Genomic DNA, 24,008 nt, shown 5'->3' on the forward strand with positions numbered 1-24,008 from the left:
ATGTGAGATGAACAGTTTTTCTCTCTACGATCTATTACGAAAAGATCCACAAAAATGTATTTTCCAATCTTTCTTTTTTTATTTTATTTAATAAAAATGCATAAAGTCCGCCGGCCCGGTACTAACCGAGAACACTAATCGAAGGAAACGACGAGCATCGATACGGAGAAATTTCGGGCAGACGATTCGAGCTCCCGAGAGCTAGCTTCCGTTTGCGCTACGATAGTTTACGCTACGGGTCAATTATAGCACGAGATCAAGCGCGACTGAGTGGCCCAAAGTCTCCCCCGCCGTTCCACCCCCGTGAATCATGCGAACGGTAACAACGAATCGTTCGTACTCTACTTCTCTATCTAAAGAACGCGACTTCTCGATCTGCACCCTCCGTCTGAAATTGTGGACGCAAAAATATTCACCTAATAACTAATTATAAATTTCCAAACAATGTCTGCTCCTTTCCACGTAACAATAAAAATACTTCGACGCGATTCTACAAACATAGAAGAGCGTTCAAGAATTTTCAGAGATATTTTGAACCACAGAAACATAAAAGAAAATGGAAACTTGGGAATTTGGGAACTCAGCATGTCCCAGTATGCGGATAATGCGAGTCAATGTGTGGTTCTAGAAGGAGGGTTGGCAAGATCGTAGACGTGGACGCTGCTATAGAACTAGATCCCCGAAAACGGAACTGTGAATCCTAGCGAGGAACGGATACGCGCGAGATTGGTCCCAGCCGTGATAAGAACTTTTCGATGAAGAACGTTTCGAAGGAACGGGGCGACGATCTAACGTGAGCCGACGAGAGTGGATCGAGAGGGAACGGCGATCGAGCCGTGATCACGCCACGAGAAGAATCGATGAACACGATCGCGAGAAGCCGCGAGGAACTGGCAGCGCATGGGACACGAGTATGGCACCGAGGGTACGTGCCAAAAAAAGAAAACGGAATGAAAACAGTCATTGGGGACTGTGAAAGGGAAACGCGGGGAATCGCGTCGCGAAAATTGGAATTTCCCGTACGAACAATTTTCTACGGGAAATTTGTTAAAGTCGTAGCATAAACGAGGAAAATGATCGTGTCTCGGGCGACGCGTGGAAAAGAGGAGAAACGCTTCAGAATGGAAAAATCGATCGGTCGCGTCTGAACGGGGGATGATCGCGCGTATACACAGAGAGATACGGCTATAAATATACACATACAGAACCGTGTATACATATATATGTATATATACACACGTCTTTTCACGTTTGTTCTCTATTATGTTTCGATGGCAGTGTCTTGGTTCGCGGTAGGCGGCGGTGTCTCGACAACACGCTCGCTGAGAATGGGATCGAAGCGAGGAACGATCGCGATAAATATCGGCGCTCACGAGTTGCAGGATCAACGACGATCAACGCGAGCATGCTGATGAAATATAAGGCTTTCAATTGTAGGTGGCAGTGCGCGATTTCTGGCAGTGGCGCGTTTCTCTATGATCGCTGAACTCCGCCTCGATCGATGCGATCCTGCAAGCCGCGCGATTCGCGCAACACCATTCGCAGAAAACACACCTGGACATACTATAATTCTCTTAGGAAATAATACTGTGGAATGAAGAAGCACTTTGGAAATGGTGCACGGTGATTTTAAATGGAACTTTCAAGAATTTCGAGTTGAACACAAATGGTTGGCTTCACTTGTTCGAAATGCATTGTGCTTAAAACGGAGCTTCGAAATTCTCCTTTAAATAGTAATATGGAATTGTTTATTGGTGCACCAGCGAAGCTGTTATTGCTATTGAAAAATTCAGTCGGAAATCTCTAGCTCTAGCGAATCAACTATGAAGAACCGTAGATAGATTTATGCATTTATGACGAAACCGAGTTGGTACAATTTAAAGTAATAATTTTCAATTTGTTAAGACCATTCAAAATAAGGACAAGCTTCTAAATGGATTTTGTTCCCTGAAATTGATGCAGAAAATTTTTGTTTCGCATAATGATACGCGGTCTAACGATGTGTAAAGATTTTCACAGCGTTACAAAGAAAAATAAAGCCAAAAAATGGTCAGTTTTTCTACCGAAAGAATGATTCTACAGCACGGCGGCCCCGTCGACAACTCTAACAAAAACGATTTTACTATGCATTTTAGTGCATCGATCGAACACAGCAATGTTCGTCCAGGAGGCTCCTGCGAATGCGGGTGCGGTGGTGGTGGTGGTTCTCCCCGAACACGAGTGGCCTCTGGATTCAAAAGAACAATCATTCTTCCGCTTGAAGTCGCAAGCTGATAGGCTGGCACCGCCGGGCGGGCGATGCATCGACAAAAATTTCGACTAACTATGTACACGCTCTTTGTTGACCGCGTCCCGCGTGTCTTGTCGCGTGGTTTACAAAATGAACTTTGACGAGTGCTGTCGAAGAACACGAGCGGAACGCGCGCCTCTCTCGTACGTCCGCGGCAGCTAGAGATCTATCGGATTACACGTATAATCGTAATAATAATAGTAAGAATAATTAATCGATCAATTAGCCTAGAGTTCTTAATTACAATCGTATTGGCAGTGTGTCTTAGCTGGTGTGTGTAGGTGTGTTTCCGTCCGTGTGTGTTCCAACTATCTCTCTCTCTCTCTCTCTCTCTCTCTCTCTCTCTCTCTCGCTCTCACACACGCTCTTTCTCGCTGCCTTTCTCTCTGTCTCTGTACACATTCTCTCGTCGTGCTTAGCCACACACAACACGTCATCGACAACACGTATCATCTAACTCTTTCTCGCTCTCTCTCTCTCTCTCTCTCTCTCTCTCTCTCTCTCTCTCTCTCTCCTCTCTCACTCTCTCGCTCTCTCTTAATTTACAAGTATCCGTCTATCTCTCTCTCTCTCTTTTTTTGTTTCTGTTTTCGTATCCACTAGAATATATGTTAATGTGTACACGTGCGCGATCACATTGTTCCACGATGTCAAAAGTAGTCGTACGCGACGCGAGAAATAATACTCCTACGATCTCAGCCCTGTCTACTTGATCTATGAAAAATAGCAAGACTCGACGCGGATCCGTCTTCTGCGCGCGAGTCTACCCTCATGTCTCTCCTCTTCGTCGGTCAGAGTTTCGCTTCTTCTTTCTCCTTCTCTTCCTCCTCCTCTTCCACTTCTACCATTTTTGCTCTTCTCCCTCTCCTTTTTCTTTATTCTTGTTGTTCGTATAGATCCCCCAAACTCCGTGGAAAATGTCGCACAGCCATCGTCGTGTTCTCCATCCCAGCTCACAGTACAGAGAGCAAAACGGACTCGCCGATCCGATCCGATCCGCTTCCGATCTACCGGACGCATGTTCTGCTGTTCTGGGCTCGCTGTGGTTGGAATTGTTCGAAAACTGAGGCAGTGTGTAATCGGTCGATCATCTCGGTAACTCGATGAGAACGATGGCGAAAAATGAAAAACGGTCGGAAACTCGATCCGGAGATTGCTGCTTCATCGGCGACGACATCTCGAGACGCCCGACTCGAAAGATAGAAGAACGAGAGAGGGGGTAAAATTGGAAAGAAACAACTTGTTTTCTCATTTCTCTTGTCTGCGCGAGGATCGTCGTAAAAAATAGGCGACTATCGAGGCCAAAGACGCGTGTCGCTAGTCCCCCGGGCATTTTTCCTTTTTTCTTTGCGTTCTATTTCTTTTTTTTTTTAACTTGTTTTGTACATCGTCCTTCCAAAAAGCTAATACGGATAGATCTCGATAGAAATCCCGTTGACAGGTCGTCCGAGCGGTGTCCTCGCCGAGATTCTTGATGTCTATCGACGAACCTAATCGCGTCTCTCTCTCTCTCTTTCTATTTGTTCCTTTCCTGGTTTATGCTCCCCCTGTCGCGCGCGTGACAACGGCCAGCGCGAATTTCTACCGAGCCGAAGATCGAGGTAGATGCATCTCTTTTCGAAAGTTGGTCTCGAGGGTCTAAGGATGAGTCGAAAATGTTCGTGTTTCACGTCCCCCGTGTATCGTCGCCCCTTATCTCGTTGGCTTCTGTCGCGGGTGCTTAGAACAGGGCCCGGAAGCGCCAAGGGGCCCGCAGCTAGATATTAATTGATTCCTAAGGCCACCAGAGTGATTATCTCCTTACACCACACGCGTTAACTAACGTTTAACAGTTTTCATTTATTTTTTTTTTCTCCTTTATTACTCTTTTTTTTTTGTTCGCTTCTGCTTATCTTTTTAGTTTTATGGTCACGGTTGAAATCTCCGTCGCAGTGTTCGCGGTTTCTTCCGTCCGTCCTCTCCCTCTCCTTCTCTAAATTCCATTATTAAATTCAACTTGTCCACCGTTTCCGATCATTGGTCTTCGCGCACGGCGGTCAACGATATAAAATGTATCTGCGGTGAGGCACTTTCGAGGCCTCAGCTCAGCTCTTCCCAATCCGACGAGCGTCGTTCTTCTTCTTCTTCTTCTTTTTGTCTGAATCTCGAAGGCAGACCGCTCGCGGAACAGGCAGGAATCGACCCCAAACTTATGGAGATTTTCGATATCGATAGGCAACAAGAATATCCTTTGTTTCGTCGCTATACACGACTACTATTATATTTACCTAACGATCATCCCGATGGATTTTTAGGCTAAATAAATTAGAATATATTGTTCCTCCTCCATTGCTCGGTGTTCGCCGTGTTATTCGTCCCTTTCCGATCCGATCCGATTCGATCCACAATGCGATCTATTAAAAGAAGCATCGCGGGTCCGTGTGTATCCTCCGATCTGTGTCTTCTGTAGTCTTCGTCCTGGACTCGTCTGCCGATTCGTTCACTCTCGTTCACCGATCCGCTCTCCCACGCTGACGGAACACGTCTAACGCCGGTCGTTCGTTCCTCTGGACACGTTCAGGCTTCGGATTCTTCGCTAGGTTCCCTCTCCTCTCCTCTCCTCTCCTCTCCTCCACTCCCTCCCTTTCTTCATTCTACACAGACCAGGAAGCACAATCGTCCTGATACAGGACTCGTCCCTAATTCTGGCTTAGTCGTCGCTGCTTCGTCTCACACTTGTCCTCGATCACCGCGGCCGGCATTATCACGAGTTCTTGACCGGTTTCCGGCGCTGTTTCGACCGTGTCGTCTGTGGTGCACCGCCGCTTATCGCCGAGTACAAAGCCACACTGACCTCTTCCGGGTTCGCTGACGCCGCCTTCCGGATACCAACGTTCTTCGTGGGACGCACCTCGGACTCGAGCACCCACTCGTCCGGCTCGCTACGCAGAAAATTTCACGTTCCGTCATGCGACAATCGTTACAAACTGTATTAACCTTCACTAGAGTCCAGAACCGTTCCCAGCTTCCTACTATGGCAGTAGGAGAACTCATTTGCAAGTCGCAAAACTCTCGCGAGTGGTTTCCGTGTTAAGAGTCACTCTAAAGCGGTGTTAGAGACTCTCAGCACAGTGTCCACTCGCGAGAAATAGTACATATCTAGCTATAATAGATTTTAAATAAATAGTCTTAGCTTTATTCTAATCCCTTAACTCATGTTATTCTAATTTATGGATTCCTCTGCCTCTTCGGTATATCGCATTCGGTTGAGAACGTGTCAAGTATATTTACTTAGAGACGGTGTACGTAAAGAATGAACTCTTGTCGTTTACGGTTCTGGACTCTCGCGATGGGAATTGTATCTCCTATAGCAAGCTGAGATGATGACAGTCCACTGTGATTCGCTTTTGGTTTGTTCTAGTTTGATAAGGCCAGCTTCGTGGATATTATTGATGAAAACTGTTTATCTATTGCAATTGTGCTATTTGACGATAAGGATGTACACCAAATTATGAAGACACTAAAGATGGGTGTGTTGAAAAGAAACTGCCAACTCTTCAGCTGCTAATGGTAGCAAAATTGCGGAATGACTTCGAGTACTCACATGTCTGCAGGGTACCACCGCAACAGCACTTTAGTCTTGCCGTCCAATTCCACTCTCCGAGCTAAAACCTGCGAACCGGAACCAGTTAATGTTAATACAATGAACTTAGAGGGACGACGACTGTGCTTCAAGTTTATGGAGATTCGCTTACTTGACTAGTTAGGGCCATCGAGTTTCCTGGTGTCTCGGCGAGGCGACCTTGCGTCCTCGACTTCGCCAGCTGCACCAACCTGTATTGGAGACCTTCCATCACTCCCGAGTCGAAGTAGTCGAACAGTCTCGCTGAAACGTGCAGAAAATCATGGTCGATTAGATCATGCCAGGTTCCCATGTCTACCGCAAGCTGATTAGGATATTCGTATTTTACTTTTACACAATAAACGTGCTCTACAGCAGTAAAATCGAACCCTGAAGAGGGAGTACTCACCCGACCAAGGTTGTCGCCTATATCTGAGCCGTTTCCCGTTTCTTCTTACCAGCTTCCCGCCGCTCTCGCAGCTCCGTCGTCCAGAATTGTTGCTAGTCTCTGGCTGGCTGAAGTGTCCGTTGACGTGCCTCTCGAGGGCGGTCTGAAAATCAGAGAACCACCGTGAGTACACCAAATTTTAGCATCTTCCAGGGACAGCGAGTCCCGTCTTGGTCCGGGAGGCAATAATTTTATCGAATCCAAGCGATTCCGCTGTAATCCAAACGACACACGGAATGCGATGGACTACAACACCAATGGTACCGGCTCTGTTCGTAGTAGTGCGCAACGATCGCTTCGAAGGCGACGATAATAGACGACGAGAAAGACAACACCCAGAGACAGATCGACGAGGAGTGGCGAGGTGGTGGCAACAATTGCGGGCGGACAGTTGTTGGGAGAGCTGTCCCTGGAAAATGCCCGTCTTCCGAAGACAGTCTGACCGAGGCAACCGTGAGGCGATTGCTTCGACCATACGGCGACGGTTGCAGACGATAAACGTCGTTCGAAGAGCCTTCGTCGCAAGTCGGGAGACCGATGAAGGATGTTCAGACGAGCGGACGGAACGCGGATGTGTCCCGTGACTATTTTTTACGCCTTTCGGCGGAAGAGTTTGTCTTGCAGTCCGGAACCGGAAACCGGAGTGTGCTTTGACGAGAGCAGTGATGGTCCAATAGAAAAGAATGTCACAAAAATAACGAACTGCGCAGCGCCCCTTTTGGTCTCCGATTCAAACCTTTGATACATTACCGAACTTCTTGAGCGCCAACAACACAGAGGAACATCGTCCTCTAGCGTTGCCAGCCGGGCGCTTATGGGAGGAGAAAGAATAGGATTAGTTCGTGTGTTGGTTGTGTCTGATCATAATCCGTGAGTTCGCTGTAAACACGAGGAGGAGACGAGAACCTGTTCGTGCGTGTTTGTGTTCGACAAGAGCACCGTCGAAAGATCCGAGAACAATTCACGATTTCCGCGCACTTTCAACAACATTCGCTGGGTATAACCGCGAGTGGTAACCGAGATACAACTCTATACCTGAGAGCTGAACCTGCTGCCGCAGCCGTCGACGATGCACCGGAACGGTTTGTTGCCGCCGTGGGACAACACGTGCCGCTCCAACCACCTCCTCGAGCAGGAACTCCTCCCTTGCACCTTGCAGCCTTGCCATTGGCAGACGAAGTTGTCGCCGCCCGTCTGCGTGTTGATGTGCGCCGCCTGCAGACAAATTTTCCAACGAGTTTCAATCAGTCCTCGCCTCAAAATCAACGGGCCCGAGTCTAATCGACACAGAGTGCACGCCGAGTGCACGCAGAGTGCACGCCGAATGCACATGCGGAAACCTGACCGAAGGATACGCGGTAGCGGATATCGATTACGAAATTTCGAGCTCAGCAACAATGCGGTGTTCCTCGGAGCAACTCGATACGAGTCCGAAACACGTTTTTCTTACGCTGTCAATTTTCCGTTTCGGTAGCAAGCAGATACCACTTATACTGGGTGAGTCACTTGACTATACCACCTGAATTTATTCGTAACCTGCTTGTGTGGTAGGTCAGAAAATATTTGAAACAAAAGTTGTTAGACATTGACCCCCGGTACATACAATCTACTAATTAATTCTTTTATATTTTACCGCGTTATCGAGATACGAAGATGACCTTGAGTTTTTGTTTCATATAACAGTTAAATGTGCAATTTGAAAGAGCATCGAATGCCGAGTAAAAAGGTATTACGGTATATGGGGTGAACACGTAACAATTAGCGAGATATTCTTTAGTTAATCTTCGGTGGAAGTACAGTGTTTACTCTTTATATGTCGCAAATGTCGTAAGTGTCCCGGAACTATGCCCACTGCCGCTGACTATAACCCCTGAGGGGCCTTGAACCGAGGCTTCTCGAGCTACGCTGTCTTTTTCCATCTTCGGCGTGGATAAAAGAATAGTATCTCCTGGCCGATATATGCCGTGTTTTGGACATATATCGAGTAAACACTGAATTTCTCGCTAATGCATTTTTCACGTTTTTCTTGCTACAGCAACTTCAAATGCTATACTCCACGATTCGATAGAACTCTCAATATCCCAACACCGCGTCACACCGACTAGTTCGGATAATCGAGGTTCTACCAAACCGTGGAGTAAACAAGTAAATACGATCGAAACTGCATCGTGTTGGGTATCATTTTAAACAGAAAAGCGTCACGAACATGTTGCTGGAAGTTTCGTGACAAAATAATGAAAAACAAACAAGCTATCGTTGAATTTGACCAAACACGCGCTGAAGGTTCCATCAACCTTCACTGGTACAGTTCAGTGGCTCACTCTGTACAGGGTGTTTCCTGGTCCGGTGTTAGAAAAGAAGTGAATCCGAATGTAAAATGTGAAGTACAGTGATTTCTCTGTATATGTCGCCAAGGCCTGGATGATAAACGTCGCGGAATTATTCCAACTACCGCGGAGTATACACCGTGAGGAGACTCGAACAACGAGGAGTGTAAACATAACACACACGGCTCTGGTATGTCTCCTGCACGATACACGACGCTGGCAAGACCCGTGTCGTTGACATATATCGAGAATTCACTGTACCTCGAGAAAATCGGATCTGACGATTCATCGATCACGCGTGCTTATTGTTCATAGCCAGCCGATTCCACTTCTTGTGTCATCGTCTTCTCCGTACCTGTAAATGTTCCAGAAGTTCTCCGCTGGACTCGAAGCTGTCCTCGCACTTGTCCCATCGACAGACCCCGCTGTCAGTGGTCTGTTGCCTGTCTTTTTCCGGTTCCCTAGCCGGAAACCGTATAGTGGTCGGCGCTGAGAGTATCGGCGACAGGGGTGGTTTGGACTCGCTGCTCCTCGACTCGCAGCTTCTGGATTCGCTGCTTCTCGACTCGCTGCTCCGTGAATCCTCCTCTTCTTCCTCGACGTCGTCCTCGTCCGCCGGCACAACCTGCGTCACCTTGGCCTCGGTGTCCTCGGGTACCTGCAGCCTCGACAACAGATCCTGTCCACCCTGCGACCTCAACGATCCCAGGATCCCGGCGGCGCAGCCGTTCGTCAGGTTGTTGTTCTCGTTGACGTGCGGCTTCGCGAGGATGCAGCCCTTGAAGTCCAACGTCGTCGTCTCGGTGGTGGTGGCCGGCGTCGGCGTCGACTGTTGCGACACCGTCTTCGGGTTCGGGCTCGCCTCGACCGCCGATGTCAACCTACACGGTGGTAGCAGGGAACTGGATTAGAGGTTGCGGTCTGTTCGTTCGACACTCCGTTGTCCCCTCGGTTACAGAGGTATACTCTCACGAAAATAAATATTAGCCAACAAAAGGAACAATTTTCAGAACAAAAGAGACGACCAAACGAAAACTATTGTCAAACTGACATCAACTTGTATGCTCATAGAGTGTTCCGTACCTCGATCGATGGCATTGATTCGATACTGTTCGGGATATCGGTTCGCAACGAGCTAGGTGAACCGACCGTTTAACAGTATCCCCTAACTCGGCGTCCCTAGTCGAACCATCACCTACCTGATCGACGAGATCTTGCAGCTCTGTATGTTCTTCAATACGTCATTCGAGATGGGCAGACTGGGCACCGGTTTCGGTAACTTCTTGTCCATCTTACCATTGGTCCGCGGAACGATTACCAGCGGCGTCTTTTTCGTCGGCGGCGGCGACATTGTCAGGGTCCGGACTTCCCAGTCGTTGCCGGTGGCGTTGCCTCGGCCAGTCGGCGATACGGTGCCCAGGTACTTCGCCAGGCCTCCCTTGTTCCTCTGCACCGTGGGTGGCCTCCTGAACTCCGACGAGCTCTTCGCGACCAGCACCGACATCGTCTCGCTGCTCTTCTTGATCTGGGAACCCATACGTAAATCATCACCATCGTCGTTCTATTCTTCCAAGAACCACCTCTGCCGAAAGTTTCATCAAAATCGATTCGTGTAACTTGGAATGTGTTTCCTTGCGAGAGTCTTGATTCGTATCCTCTATTCTCAAGCAGGAGAGGCTAGAATCGAAGGCCTGAAGGAATGAAGGACGTTACCTTGGACTGTTGCGATTTGATCTGAGTTTTGAAGTACTCGGTGATCTTCCCCTGAGAGTCGTGATGATGGTGCCCGGCGTTCGGCTTGGTGATGCTGGACTTGCTGGTCCCTCTGAAGGTGGGGTCCGCGGCCCCGGACCTCGGCACAGCGCCAGCCTCGGGCTCGCCTTTGAGCCTCTTGTAGGTCGAGCACGCGGTGGCCGCCAACGGCGGGGTCCAGGGCCAGTGGGGCCTGGTGCCGATCTGCGAGGACGGCGCCAGCTTGGGTAGAGACGGAAGTGGACTGGCTGAGGCGCCACGTATCGCTACCCCCTCGTCGCTGCTCGTGCTACACGGGGAACCAGGCTCCGTGATGTCGCTGGTACCGCTGCTGCTGCACTCCCCGCAGGACACTGCCACGCCACTGGAAAACGAAAACAAAATCGATCCATGTAACACACTTCCCAAAACGTGCTCTTCAACATTTATCTTAAGGGGGCCGGCAGGGTTTGAAATCCATATGCTTATGCATGGGTCAAAACCTTTTCAAACTATCGCTTCAATATTGCAATGAGTAGTTTAAAAGTGGTCACTTGTGTTTCCTAAAAGTCCAATTTATGTCTGTATAGAGCCCAAATTTCGAATTTCTACCTCATCGGGGAGTAATTAACAATATTCGGCAGAAAATTCGAATTCTGAAGCAAGTATGACGTCACAAGATGGCTGCCGCTGAGAGATTCTCTTAATTTCGCGAGATTTAGTGTTCGTATCGAAAAAAGGGCTCTATACAGACATAGCGAAGACATGTACAAACACGGTGGTATGCATTTTTTATTGATTACTTACTTATTTAAGACGTAAAATGTCTAGAAAAAAGGCACAGGATAACATAGCGTGACAGTCAAGGCCAAATGCCTGCCGGCCCCCTTAAGAGGAAGACTCGTTTAACACTTTACTCAAGGTGCCATTTAATGAAATAAAAATCGGTAAAAAATTAAATATATGATTAAATATATCGACTAGTCCTCTAACTTTCTTACATTTTACTGATCCCAATCAAATTTGGTACAATGAAGGTATTAACGTAAAAATTCATTTTAAAACCTGGACAAATAATTCCGTCACCCACGTGTGGGTGACATGGCAGTCAACGTGTTATGGGGGTTGAGTCCGTTGTTTAAGGAAAATCGATTTTTGTTAGGAGGCTGGTATACGTCATAGTTTCTAGCAATTCGTGTTCTACTTGGGCCACTATAAAATCTTTATCATTGTTGTAGGAGCTCTTCAGCATTGCTCTTAAGAGGTCACGCGGTAGCCCGCGACTGCAAGAAAATTCTTTTTCGGGGGCTGCTACTTTGTACTTTGTAGCAGCCCTAGTTCCAGTCAAGCGACCGTAAAATAATCTCAATTGTTAGACGACAACTTTTGTGACTGCTCTTCGTTGCTTAAAGGAACACCCTTTTTCCTTAGGGCAGCTGGTATTAGGTGTTAACACTAAATTTACCAAGCACAGAGCATATAAATGTGAAACGTCTTATGGAAGGGAGAAGATTGAGTTTGCTTAAACTTTGTACGATTATCATTATAATGTGTGCTTAAATAAATAAGCCAAGGCAGTAGTTTCCCAGGGAAACGTTTTTATAATAATTGTGAAATAGAAAACCGGTCAGTTTGACCGTGGTAGGTTTATGAAAATAAGTTCGTGCCGTGGATATGTTTATATTATTCACCATTGAAAAATATTGTAACGAAAAGCCGCAAAAATTTTATAGTGACGGTATGATGTCTTTGCCAAAAAGGTCAGAAGAGTTTGTGGAATGAAAGGGTGATTACATATTTTATTTTTATAACTTAAATGGTACAAGAGTAAACAGCACGAACTTATGCGACGACCTAATACATTATAATCTGGCGACTACGTGTCCACGTAACGAATCTCCTTCGGTAAGGTATTTCAATAATGTCTTGAAACAAAATTTTTAAACTTTCTTGTGGTATATCATGTCTATGGAGGTTCAAATATGCTTGGTTGAATGCCGATCAACTGAACGATACAATTCCGTAGATAAATCGGCGAAATCGATTTTATAAAATTGTATGCAGTTACGTGAATGTACGGAGGCTAGAGCTTCGGAGTAATCAACGAACGGACGGCCGATGTGGGTCAGAGACGACGGATCTCTGTTTCTCATCTGATCGACCTTCCTCCGCCAGGCAACCGATAGACGTCGATGGACGATCGCGAGAAAGCTCCGGTAGCTTTCCGTAAACATATCCCGAGGAAGTTTCGTTCCAACCTTTCAGCGAGGCCGATTGGAACCGGCTGGCTACTTCGCTGTGAAGCAGACCGATCGATCGCGAGTTCGTTGCAAAAAGAGACGTGGGTGGAGAAAAGGATCCGCCTCTCCACTAAATCAACGCGTTTCTTCCCGAACACAGAAATTTCCTAGGGATCAAGGTTTCGCGAAAAGAAACTAGCGAGAAATTGGTCCAGTTGCCCCGGAGGGCAAACGAGAATATTAGGCAACGAATGAGAGAGAGAGAGTTCTGGTTCCGCGGTGTTTTCTTGAAATCGACGGCTCGGGTCGGAGAGGACGGAAACGGCCACGGGGAAATTGCAACGCTTACCGGGTAACGATATTACCAGCAGCGCGAACCTAATTACAGGGTCAGACATTGGTAATTGGCCCGTCGTTTCGGGAGCCCGACGGGGCCACGAGCCCCGGGCTCGCTCATCCTCGACAGATTTGCACGTAACTCGCCTGAAAGGATCCCGGCTAACTTGCCAACACGTATTCTTCAGTATTATTTCTACATGAATGTGACAATCTCTCCCAGAATTCCTTTCGGCGTCTCTTATCGCTCTTGACGAACTATTTGCTGGAAGAAAACCCAGAATTCTCCTCAAGGACAGAGCAAAAAGCTTACATTACAACCAGCGTGCTCCACTTCGCACGTAAATAGTTTCACAATATTTCCTAACTATGTCATGTATCGTCTCGAACTTCGTAGCCCCTCACGGGGTATAGCCCGCGGTAGTGGAAATAATTCCGCGACGTTTATCATCCAGGCCTTGGCGACATATATAGAGAAATCACTGCAATATATACTAACTATATAGCATAATATCTTGACTTTGTGCTTTCAATGGTCGTATCAAGTAAATTCTTCAGCAATTGACGTACTGTGTACAATAACTGTAAAATATCGCAAATATACTACGCTGATAAATAAGTAGTTTTACTATTTCTCTAAAGCCTGGACCGCGACGGCTACAGTTTATAATGAGTAGGATTTTACGAATTTATGGAAAAAGAATGTGCTGGTAAAATTTCAAACAGCGACGAGATTACAAAAATTTGAGGCTGTTGATATACTATTTTCAACTGTAGATAATTCTTGAAGGATCAAGGATATTTTTATTTGATTCCTGTTTCTTACGAGATTACAAAAATTTAAGGCTGTTGATATACTATTTTCAACTGTAGATAATTCTTGAAGGATCAAGGATATTTTTATTTGATTCCTGTTTCTTACGAGATTACAAAAATTTAAGGCTGTTGATATACTATTTTCAACTGTAGATAATTCTTGAAGGATCAAGGATATTTTTATTTGATTCCTGTTTCTTACGAGATTACAAAAATTTAAGGCTGTTGATATACTATTTTCAAATGTAGATAATTCTTGAAGGATCAAGGATATTTTTATTTGATTCCTGTTTCTTACAATCGGTGAACATTTTTGTTTCGCGTAAAGATCCGCAGTCTAATAATCGTTCTCTAGCATTCTCTGGCTAGCTGCTCGAATTTTTCCCTCGTAAGTGCGTTAAGCTCGCGAAAGGGAAAACCTTGGTGGACGAGGGCACCTGCGTTACACGAGCCGGTTCCCTCGAAACACGTGTGGCATGGCTGTGGTTCGCGTTTCGTCGACGAGAACGAAAAAGAACACCGCTGACGCGACGAGTATCATTTCCGTGGCCGCGAGTAAACGAATATTATTTCGCCTTCGTTAGCGCGGAATCCGCGCGAGGAGGCCGCGACTTTGAGTATTCCTGTTTCCACGATTGAAACGGAACCCGTTGCTCAACGCGACGCCTCTAACTACAGTGAATTCTCGATATATGTCAACAACACGGGCCTTGCCAGCGACATGTATCGTCCAGGAGACATACCGAGCCGTGTATTATGTTTACACTCCTCTCGTGCTTGGTGAACCCCCACGGGGTATAGCCCCCACGGCAGTGGGGATAATTTCGCGACGTTTATCATCCAGGCCTTCGCGACATATATAGAGTAATCACTGTATCGAATGGGCCTTCAACGCAACGAACCGAGTAAATCTCAATGTCTCTGTAAAATGCAACTGCAACTAATTCTTTCTTTTCCTGCTTCGTTCGAAAAACAAAAGCGCACGAAATAGTCGTGCATATATCAGACCGACAACGAAATTGTTAATGTCAGATAATACCGAATAATATTAGACCCTGGCTACAGTAGAAATGGCTATAAGTACAAATTTAAATAGCTCCATCCATATGCAACACTTCATTGTACAAAGTGCAAACCAATACAGATTGGAGCTAGCATTTTCATTTCATTTCCGCCGAAGTATGTGCTTCAGCAAAGAAGAAAGACACTTTAATCATTTCCCATGAAGGCGTCCTCATAATTTCATTAATTGTAAAATAAGAAACCGATTATTCGACCGTGGTAGGTTCAGCGTTAACGATCGGAAGAGCATAACGAATCGGGAATTGATCTAAATTCAATCGGGACCGCGCCAAGTGGCTCGCGGTTTCCGTCGAATTATCGGCGCCTCGGGAACCTACGGTGCTTCTCGCAGCTCGCATAATTCTTCCGGGGAGTTGCACATCGTTGCAGCGTGCGCAACGTTTCGCCAGCTGGATCATTGCTCGGTCCGCGAATAATCGATTCGCGTCGACACGGAGCCGAACGCGTGCGTGCCTGGCGACCGGATCGATAGAACGTTTGATAGTAAACGCGCTCGATGCGAACCTGCACCTTCGACCGTTTCCGGATCGAACGAGAGAGTTGGACGATGCATCGATCAGCCTCGAAACGGTTCGCAGTCGAATTACCGCTGGCTCTCGGTGTGTCGCAACTGTGTCGCTTCGAGGTTCGAGATTCGACAGGGCAACGATCGATCGCTGGCCTCGGCGATTCAGCCTCCGAAAACATCGGAAATTCCATCGACAACGGATCAGAAACGAAGCTGCCCGGAGCGGACGCGATTACGATCGTTCCGGTAGCTTTTGTACCAGCCTGATCCTCGCGATATGTGTTCAAGACATTGCAATCGAGTCGGGTGAATTAAACTGTCGGTGAAGTTGTGAATTCTGTGTAAATAATATGAATAAAGAATGTCTTTTAGCCTCTTGAGTCCTGTACTCCGTTATAGTGGCTTCCGTGGAAAGCATCCGTTTGAACGCTACGAACCACTATAGTGGCTTTTGTGCCGTCAGCGGCCAGGCGCGCCGTCCCTGGGAGACAGAGTTGCGGACGAGCGCGCCGCACAGTGGGCAATTTGGACAAAATCGGATTCAAAATCAAGGAACTCTCGATAGGAATGAGCTAGAGCGATGAAATTTTTTTTAAATGAAAGCTGAAACTTTGTAGAATATGGGAAAAATAGAGAGATTGTGGTACGAACATTTTTTAACCTCGAGGAAATTCGTTAAACGCGCATAAATTCAAGAAAATTTTAGTTTTTCCAATACCACGCGCGGAAAAAAATTTTTTTTTAACATGCTATACATCATTTCCCATAGATTTTTTCATGCTAATTTCAAATCTGGTCTCAAAATTTGTCTACGATCTTAGGATTTTGCAAAAAATAGATTTTTGTGACAAAAACTAATGAAGTCATTTTTTCGTTGAAATGATTGGATGATAATAATCTCCCTATTTTTCTCATATTCTACAAAGTTGCAGCTTTCATTTAAAAAAAATTTCATCGCTCTACCTCATTCCTATCGAAAGTTCCTTGATTTTGAATCCGATTTTGTCCAAATTGCCCACTGTGCGGCGTACTTAAAGGAAATTAAACCGAAACAAAATTCTATTTTGGCGCTGTTAACGTACAGCCATTGAAGGCCCTGTAGGCATACAATAGATATAAATTTTCTCCTTTTTCTAGGAAACTACGATCTACAAAATATACAGTTCTAATCACTGAAAACGTAACATTAATCGTAGTGCAAGCGGTTAAGGAGAGAGATAGACCAATTATCTTCGTGGCAATCATAGGCGATCGAAATGCCAAATTTTATAATGATTAAATATGAATTATACGTCGAATCTATGTGGAAGCATCGCAATAATATTTTCTTATTCCGTATCGAAAGATTGCCGATTTCCAAGTAGAATCTCAAGATCTTCTTTGTCATAGTTTGATTTTCCAAGATCTTTGCTAATACAGTGATTTCTCTATATATGTCGCCAAGGCCTGGATGATAAACGTCGCAGAATTATCCCCCCGTGAGGGGCCGCGAAGCTCGAGAGGCTTCGGACGCCGAGGAGTGTAAACGGCTCGAGTTATGTCTCCTAGACGATACACGACGCTGACAAGACCGGTGTTGTTGACATATATCGAGAATTCACTGTAGTTCGCAGACCAGCGGACGCCATGAACGCGGAAAGGTCCGGCAGTATGGAGTTCGTAAGTGCTCGTTAGCTCCTAAAACAGCCCCCGTTTTGAGGGGCAGTTTTAAGGGCGAGAACCGTGTGTTTCTCGGAGTGCTGCATACTTCCGGTCGTTCGTTGGCGACTGGTCGTTATCGTGGGCCGGCAGACGAAATATTTAGACAGTCCTCGCGCCGCGCTGGTGGAACGTTTACCTCGGCAGAGCCTGCGAAACTAGATTTCGAGCGGAAACGAGCGATAGAGAAGCGAAGAGACGAGGCGAGACGACGGATCCAGGTAGACACACGGGGGGGGGGGGGGGGGGGATCACGGATCGATGCGAGGCTTTGTCGTGTAGCCGGGGCTCCCCTCGGCCCGAGGGAGATTCGAGGATCGATAAAAAGAGGAATTTCATTGCACAATGACCGTCATTCAGCCGGCCGGGGTTTAATGAACGGCCGGCCATCTCTCTCTCTCTTTCTCTCCGGCTCTCAGCCGGCAGGGCTCCGGTTCCTCGGCCGGTGAAGTGCGTCGTTGCGTAAACGCAATGTCGGAAAGGAATCGTAATGTGGAAAGGTCAGTGTCTTTCTTTCTTCCGTGACGTCGCCGGCTCGGCCCGGCACGAATACGCCTCCGAAAATATCTTCGGCCGCGAAAACCGCGCGCGAGTGGCCTCCTTTCACTCTTCCTCTCCCTCTCGTTCCCTCTTTCTTCGTCTCTCGTCTCTCGCTCTCCTCATCCTTCTTCGACGCTCTTCTCCAGAGCGTCGTTCCGCGAGAATTCACGGCGACACCTTGTCAGCGATTTTTCTAGTCGATTTCGATCATTCACGCGAATTCTAGAACGAGATGATCCTCTGTTGGATACATTCAGAATGATCGCGCGAATTATTGGATTTTCTGGCTTACTCTGATCATTGGACTGCGAATTTCATGCAATTTATGCGAAAAATGAGTAAGTACGATTTACAGTAGAGGATAGATTAAAAGAATTTAAAGACACCGATGTATTATTTTATTTTCAACTTAGGTACCACAAAAATTAAAGGTGGAACGTTTTGCTTCTCTATTTTTATTTTGCTACTAATCATTTTGGCGACCCTAAGACAGTGTAAAGGTATTGTCAAACGTGTTCATGTGTTCACAGTTTGGTATTCGACGTGTTTATTTTTATTGTCAATGCATAAAATCCGCAGTCTATTTACCACACGTCCGTCTCTTAAAATAAACGAGTCAGACCTAAACGGTTCGATATTTCTTCGGATAGGTAATAGACTGGACTGCCGACCTTTATGCAAAATAAAAAATGTGTGCATTGATTGCAAGACGCAGGAGCGAAATAAAAATTTATTTTTGTCTTTTAATCATTTTATTAAACAGAAACCAATACGCTGATGTCCTTAAATCTTTTTAACATGTCCACTGCTTTAGATTGTGGTTACTCATTTTTGTCATAAATGCATAAAATCCGCAGTCTAGTAATAACAGAAATACTTCAGGCGTCAGACACATTAGCTGGTTTAAAGGTTACAGTAGTATATCGAACGTAACATAAATTTTGCAAAAAGCTGCAAATCCTCCGAGCACCTGCGTCGGAAATGACCCGGTCAAAGATGAACGTGTTAATGTAGTAACTAGACTGCGGATTTTAAACGTTTACAATAGCATTGAGCTGGTCGAATGTAAAACTATAAATACATTACAACAATAAGACGATGTTATATTACAATCTACTCGATAAAATGATTAAAGGAGGAAATGCATATTTCTTTCACTTCTGTTTCTTGAAATTGACTTGGACAATTTTGATTTCTCATAAAAATCCGGTAACTCGGTGAATTCTCGATATATGTCAACAACACGGGTCCTGCCAGCGTCGCGTATAGTCTAGGACATATTCGAGCCATGTTATGTTTATATTCCTCGTCATCCGAGGCCTCTCGGCTTCGTGACTCCTCACGGACTATGTGGGGATAGTGGGGATAGTTCCGCGACGTTTATCACCCAGGCCTTGGCGACATATATAAAGAAATCACTGTAATTTGAACGTTACAGGAAATTTTGGGTATTGGAGGCGCAATCGAGCATCAAAACTCTGATCGATGGATCTCCGGAGGTTCCTGGGGATCGCGCGATGCATCTGGTCGATTGCATCGTCCTTGCAGGTGGCTCCTCCGCTCGGTGGTGCACCAAGGCTCCGACGATGCTCGCACACGTCGACACGCTTCTATCGAGCACCCCTTCTCGCTTCTCCCTTCTCTCCTCTCTCCTCTCTCCTCTCTCAGCGCACGGTGTCTCTTCTCTCTCCGCTCCGCTATCCACAACACGTTCTTCTCTTATTTTCCCCGTACCGTTTCGCCAGCGCTGTCCCTCCTCTCTCGGGCTTTCTCTATCCGTCGCGCTTTTACTACTCGGCAGAGCGGCCGTTTCACTCTCGGGATCCCTTGTCTAGTTCACTGTCGCTCTCCTTCCTCCGCGCGTCTCTCTCCCCTTTCCTTTCGATTTTTCCGTGCCGTCGACAGTGCCTCGCTCGCCTCACATTCGATCGAAAACGGTCCCCGGCGATGGGAAACGCGAAAACACGGTCCTGCCACTGCCTTTTGCAAACTTCTCGATTCTTCTTCGTCGAGTTTAGAACCGGCCGACACCGAAAACACGCGCGCGTTTTCAACGTTTTACGCGGACATTAACCTACTGCGGGTTGAACGCATCTTTCCGAGTGAAAAGTTTACGATGAACAAGCGAGCAGTTATGACCGTGGACCTTCCGCAGGAAATAAAACGGAATCGTGTTTAGTCCTTGTGCAAAACAAAAATTGTCCGCATTGATTGTATGAAACGCTAACCGAGAAGATTCTCCGTAACTTCAACAAGCCCAAAGTAGTATATTAACGTTCCTAAAATATTTCTGCCATTTCAAACTGCGCGAACTCGTTTTGTCGCAAATGCATAAAATCCGCAGTCTAGTCATGCTGCGGTTCACAGTTCGTTTCAGCGTGTAAAGGTGCGAAGGGCCGCACCAAGACGAACAACTCGGTCGAGAGTGCATCGCCAAGACAGCAACTGCAGATCGCCAAAAGACTAAAAATAGTCATTCAACAAAGGCCCGCGGGGACGGCCCAGTGAAACGGACGATTATTTCCCTCGAAAGGCTAGGAACCACGTTGGAAACCATTTTTCTTTTTTGTTCACGGAGACGAATCTCGCGCAGGCATCGGTACCGTTTCACCTGCCCCGCTCCGGTGCTCTTATCAGCGGATTCTTCCGGCAATTCTGCCATTTTTATCCGCCCTTTCATTCTTCCAGTTCAGCAAGCACCGCGCCTCTTTTGTCCTCCTCTCTGGTTCGCATCCCCTTGTTTAGCCTTTCCCTCTTGTGTTCCTTAATTCCCTCTGTCTCGCAGCCGCCCCACCCCCACCTGGATCCCCGCGCCGTCATCCCTGTTCGGTGTCTCCGTTCATCCCCCAGGTGGTTGGTCGCGTCGCCGAGGCGTCGTCCCTGTCCGTGCCCCCCTTTACTCCCTGGTCCCCCCCTCCGAATTCTATCCTGGTTCCCCGAGTTCCCCGTTGCGAGCTGCGTCCTCGTCGCTCGGGCTCTTAGAATTCCGCTCGAGCCCTCTCGCTCCCTCCCCGGGAAATCTATCCTACTCGTTCCAGCGCGTCCTTCGCTCCCGCCCTTTCTCGACTCCCTCTCTCATTCTCTCTCTCTCTCCCTCTCTCTCTCTCCCTCTCTCTCTCTCTCTCTGGCCCGCTCTCCGCTTTCCTCCGACAGTATTTTCTCGCTCGCTCTCCGTCCCCCGAGCCCCGCTTTTCCTCTCGCTGCTCACTCTCGCTGGTCTACTCGCCCCCTCTCCTCCTCCTCCTCTCATTGTCCTCCTTGCGCGTCCTTCTCTCCTCTTCTCCCCACTCCTTTCTTCCCTCGCTGTCTGTCTATCTCTCCGTCTATCCTCTAGCCAGCCTGTTCCCCGTCTTCGTCGACAGGCAACCGGCTACGAAGCGACGACTAGCGATGGGAATGACGCCCTCGCACGAGCTATCGACCTCTCTCTCCAGCTCGACTCGATTACTCTCGTGGGGGTGTAATTGATCGCAGGTACCGCGCGACCAAGGGACCTTCTCGTCCTCGGTAACCTGGACCTCGCACCTGAGTCTTGCTCAACGACCGAGGAGGGTGCTGCGGTTTAACCCCTGCTAGACGGACGATTTTTCGGACTACGGGTTGAATCTACTTGGCAGGGCTGAAATTTTTTGTGGAGGATCGAAAAGATCGCTGAGGATCCATCGTCGAGCGGATTTAACCCGTTGCACTACTATTTATTTTGTGATTATGACGATTAGAAATTCTTCATCGTTCGGAATTTCATGGAAAAGGAAAACATAAGTTTTTATAATTACTGTATGCCTAATTATAATGTATTTATGTATTTATATTAATTTTTTATTTAGTTTTTATATTATATTATGTATTTATATTATTTATCAATGTGTGTATTTATAATTTGAATTTGATTTCGGTTTAACCCTTAAATGCATGAGTGGGGTCCGCAAAGGACCCCAGTATTGGATTTTGTGTTAACATTTTTAGCCGCGCCATTTTTAGTTTGCAGAAATTCTACAGTTTTACGGAAAGTTTACAGAAATAAATTGTTGCTGTAATCAAAGTTAGCAAGGAATTAGGTAAGTGGGGTCCTCAATGGACCCCATGTATGCATTCATGTTCCTAATGTTTAGTTTACCTATGCACTTAAGGGTTAAAGGAAATTAATATTTATCAGACTCTGTTCAGAATTTTCATCACGAGTCTGACTCGATATTGTAGGCCAAGGGGTTAAGTGTGATCGCATTTTGAGACTATACCGATGATGCACTTATGTAGAAAATCGCTGTGCCGAGCAGGAGATGAAGCAGTGTTTGATAAACAATGAAAAATTGCCCTTTTCTGTTTTTCTCTATCTGGTGTAAGAACAAAGTTGCAGCCCTGTCCAATTACTAGATTCACCCTGTACAGTTGTCAATGGCTACGTTCGTTCAGACAAGTTCATCGCATCCATTTTCTTATTAGTCAATCAACTTATCTTGAGGACTTGAAATCGAGAAGAAATTATTCCGCGACCTATCGTTTAGCTTCTCAGCGTTCCACTTGTAGCCTAGTATATAGTGAATTCTCTGTATATGTCGCCGAGCCATGGTCGATAAATGTCGCAGAATTATCCCCACTACCGCGGGGTATACCCCGTGAGGGGCCAAGAAGCTCGAGATCCACGTGATCTTAAATAGTATCTCCTGGCCGATATATGTCCGTGACTGGACCCGTGTTTTGGACATATATCGAGTGAACGTTGTAGTTAGCCGATTCGCTTTGTATAGCTACGTCCATCCAGGCACGTTGATCGAAATTTGTTTAATAGCCCTATCGTGGGTAATTAAGAACGTATCTTAAGGGCCAAGGGTAGTCACGTGACTTTTGCAGAGTCAGCAGGTCGCTAACTGCTGTATAATTTGCGTTCACAGCCTTCAGCTACTGACTTAAGATCCGACAGGTCTTAAGTCTGTGACCTAAACTTGTCACATTTTTTGCTCTGTATTATCGATATCATGAATTCTGACGCCAGAAACGTGCCTCAAGTTTTTGGCTTTATTTCGCGCGCTAACTCATCCAATGGTATAAAAATGCTTGGAATCCACGGCATGCACATCGCCAATTTCTAGCCTACTTCTAACGCTTATATTACCAAATGTCTGCATAATCTCGTCAGCTCATGACCAGCGCGCGCTAGATCGAACCTTCCTCTTTCGAACGAGCCCTTCCCCAGCGAAAAATATTCTCATACGAGGACGAAAAGTTGAGTTACGTAAAACCATTTTTCGCCTATTTTTGTCGGTAACGTGGTCGCTCTACCTTATCGCGAATCTACAGAGTCTTGGCTCTTAAAGACTTGAGATCGAGAAGAAATTATTCCACTTTCGCAAAGTTGCATTCGTTAACCTTCTTTGGAAGTCTTCAAGTTCTCAGGTTTCTCGACCGTCACGTTCTACGTAATTTTGACTCTGTTTCGGATGTCTCACGACGGTGTCAGTCCCATCGCTAGCTAGCTGCTCTAGCGCTCTGTCTCCGTCGGGAAAACGGCGTCCGTGCGTTTATCGTCCTCTCCTTCGCTCCCTCGGAACGTCCTCGTCGAACGCAAGCCGGCGGAAATGCATGCTCACCTAAATACCTCGAGTTATATTCACAGCTAGAACCAACTGCCGCAGTCGGTGGACAACGAGCGACAGCCGCGAGCATGATCCCTCCGAACGAAAGCCGGACGTTTCGGTTTCGAATTCGATCTGACGAGTTCCTGAGCTGTTCGAGCCTCTCCGACGGCTTCCAACCAAGCCCGCTGAAATGTTCCAAGAGGTCGAACCGCATCTTGGAATCTGGCCGAAAGCGACCGCGGTGCTTCTAGCTTTTCAATATAAATTTAACTTATCCGTCTTCGCGAGACTCCGGTCACAACTCGACGAAGATTTCCTGGTACCGCGACTGGGAACTTTGCTGGTTGATTTGTAACTTGAATTCGGAAATGCTGATGATTGAAACTCCTGATCTCTCTGTTCAACGATTCCCCGGAAAACTTGTCGAGAATATCACAAATATTAGACTATTAGAAATATTGTTGTACCGTTTCAAACTCCGTAAAGCTGTCGAGTAAAGAAATCTATGTAGTTCCTGTACTTTGCAATTGACACAGACAATGTTTATTCCGCAGAAAAATCTGCAGTCTACTGATAAAAGTCCCCTTCCCAACAATTTCCGCACCCCAACTCACACATGAAGACTTAGTCGAAGGAATATCACTGTAAACAGTGGAAATAGAGTGATCCAGCAATTCGCTGTTCGCTGAGAATTCCAAAAAAGGGGAATTTCCTGCGCCATATTTTCCTCCCCTCCCTCGCGGCTGATTTTGTAAGAAAACGCACGCGGCGAGCGTCCGGGAAGCAGATGTCTCGTTGTCGGCTTTCACCGTCG

General features: G+C 46.6%; 1 protein-coding gene across 2 annotated transcripts in view; it reads right to left on the reverse strand.

Moving 5' to 3' along the window:
* Window positions 1-3,642: 3,642 nt before the first annotated feature.
* The window catches only part of Jing (AE binding protein 2 jing), a 240,112-nt gene continuing 219,746 nt past the window's right edge, over window positions 3,643-24,008 (reverse strand). The window contains exons 2-9 of one of the 2 annotated variants that reach the window (XM_076784876.1): window positions 10,380-10,782; window positions 9,866-10,191; window positions 9,022-9,547; window positions 7,375-7,554; window positions 6,301-6,442; window positions 6,025-6,155; window positions 5,874-5,941; window positions 3,643-5,211 (exon numbers count right to left, since the gene is read on the reverse strand). In XM_076784876.1, the coding sequence (XP_076640991.1) occupies window positions 5,034-5,211; window positions 5,874-5,941; window positions 6,025-6,155; window positions 6,301-6,442; window positions 7,375-7,554; window positions 9,022-9,547; window positions 9,866-10,191; window positions 10,380-10,782 (1,954 nt within the window). In that variant the 3' untranslated portion in view covers window positions 3,643-5,033. Of the gene's footprint in view, window positions 5,212-5,873; window positions 5,942-6,024; window positions 6,156-6,300; window positions 6,443-7,374; window positions 7,555-9,021; window positions 9,569-9,865; window positions 10,192-10,379; window positions 10,783-24,008 lie in introns of both variants that reach the window. The other variant, XM_076784874.1, reaches the window with a different exon arrangement.

Source organism: Halictus rubicundus, chromosome 3, assembly GCF_050948215.1.
Source record: "Halictus rubicundus isolate RS-2024b chromosome 3, iyHalRubi1_principal, whole genome shotgun sequence".
NCBI lineage: Eukaryota > Metazoa > Arthropoda > Insecta > Hymenoptera > Halictidae > Halictus > Halictus rubicundus.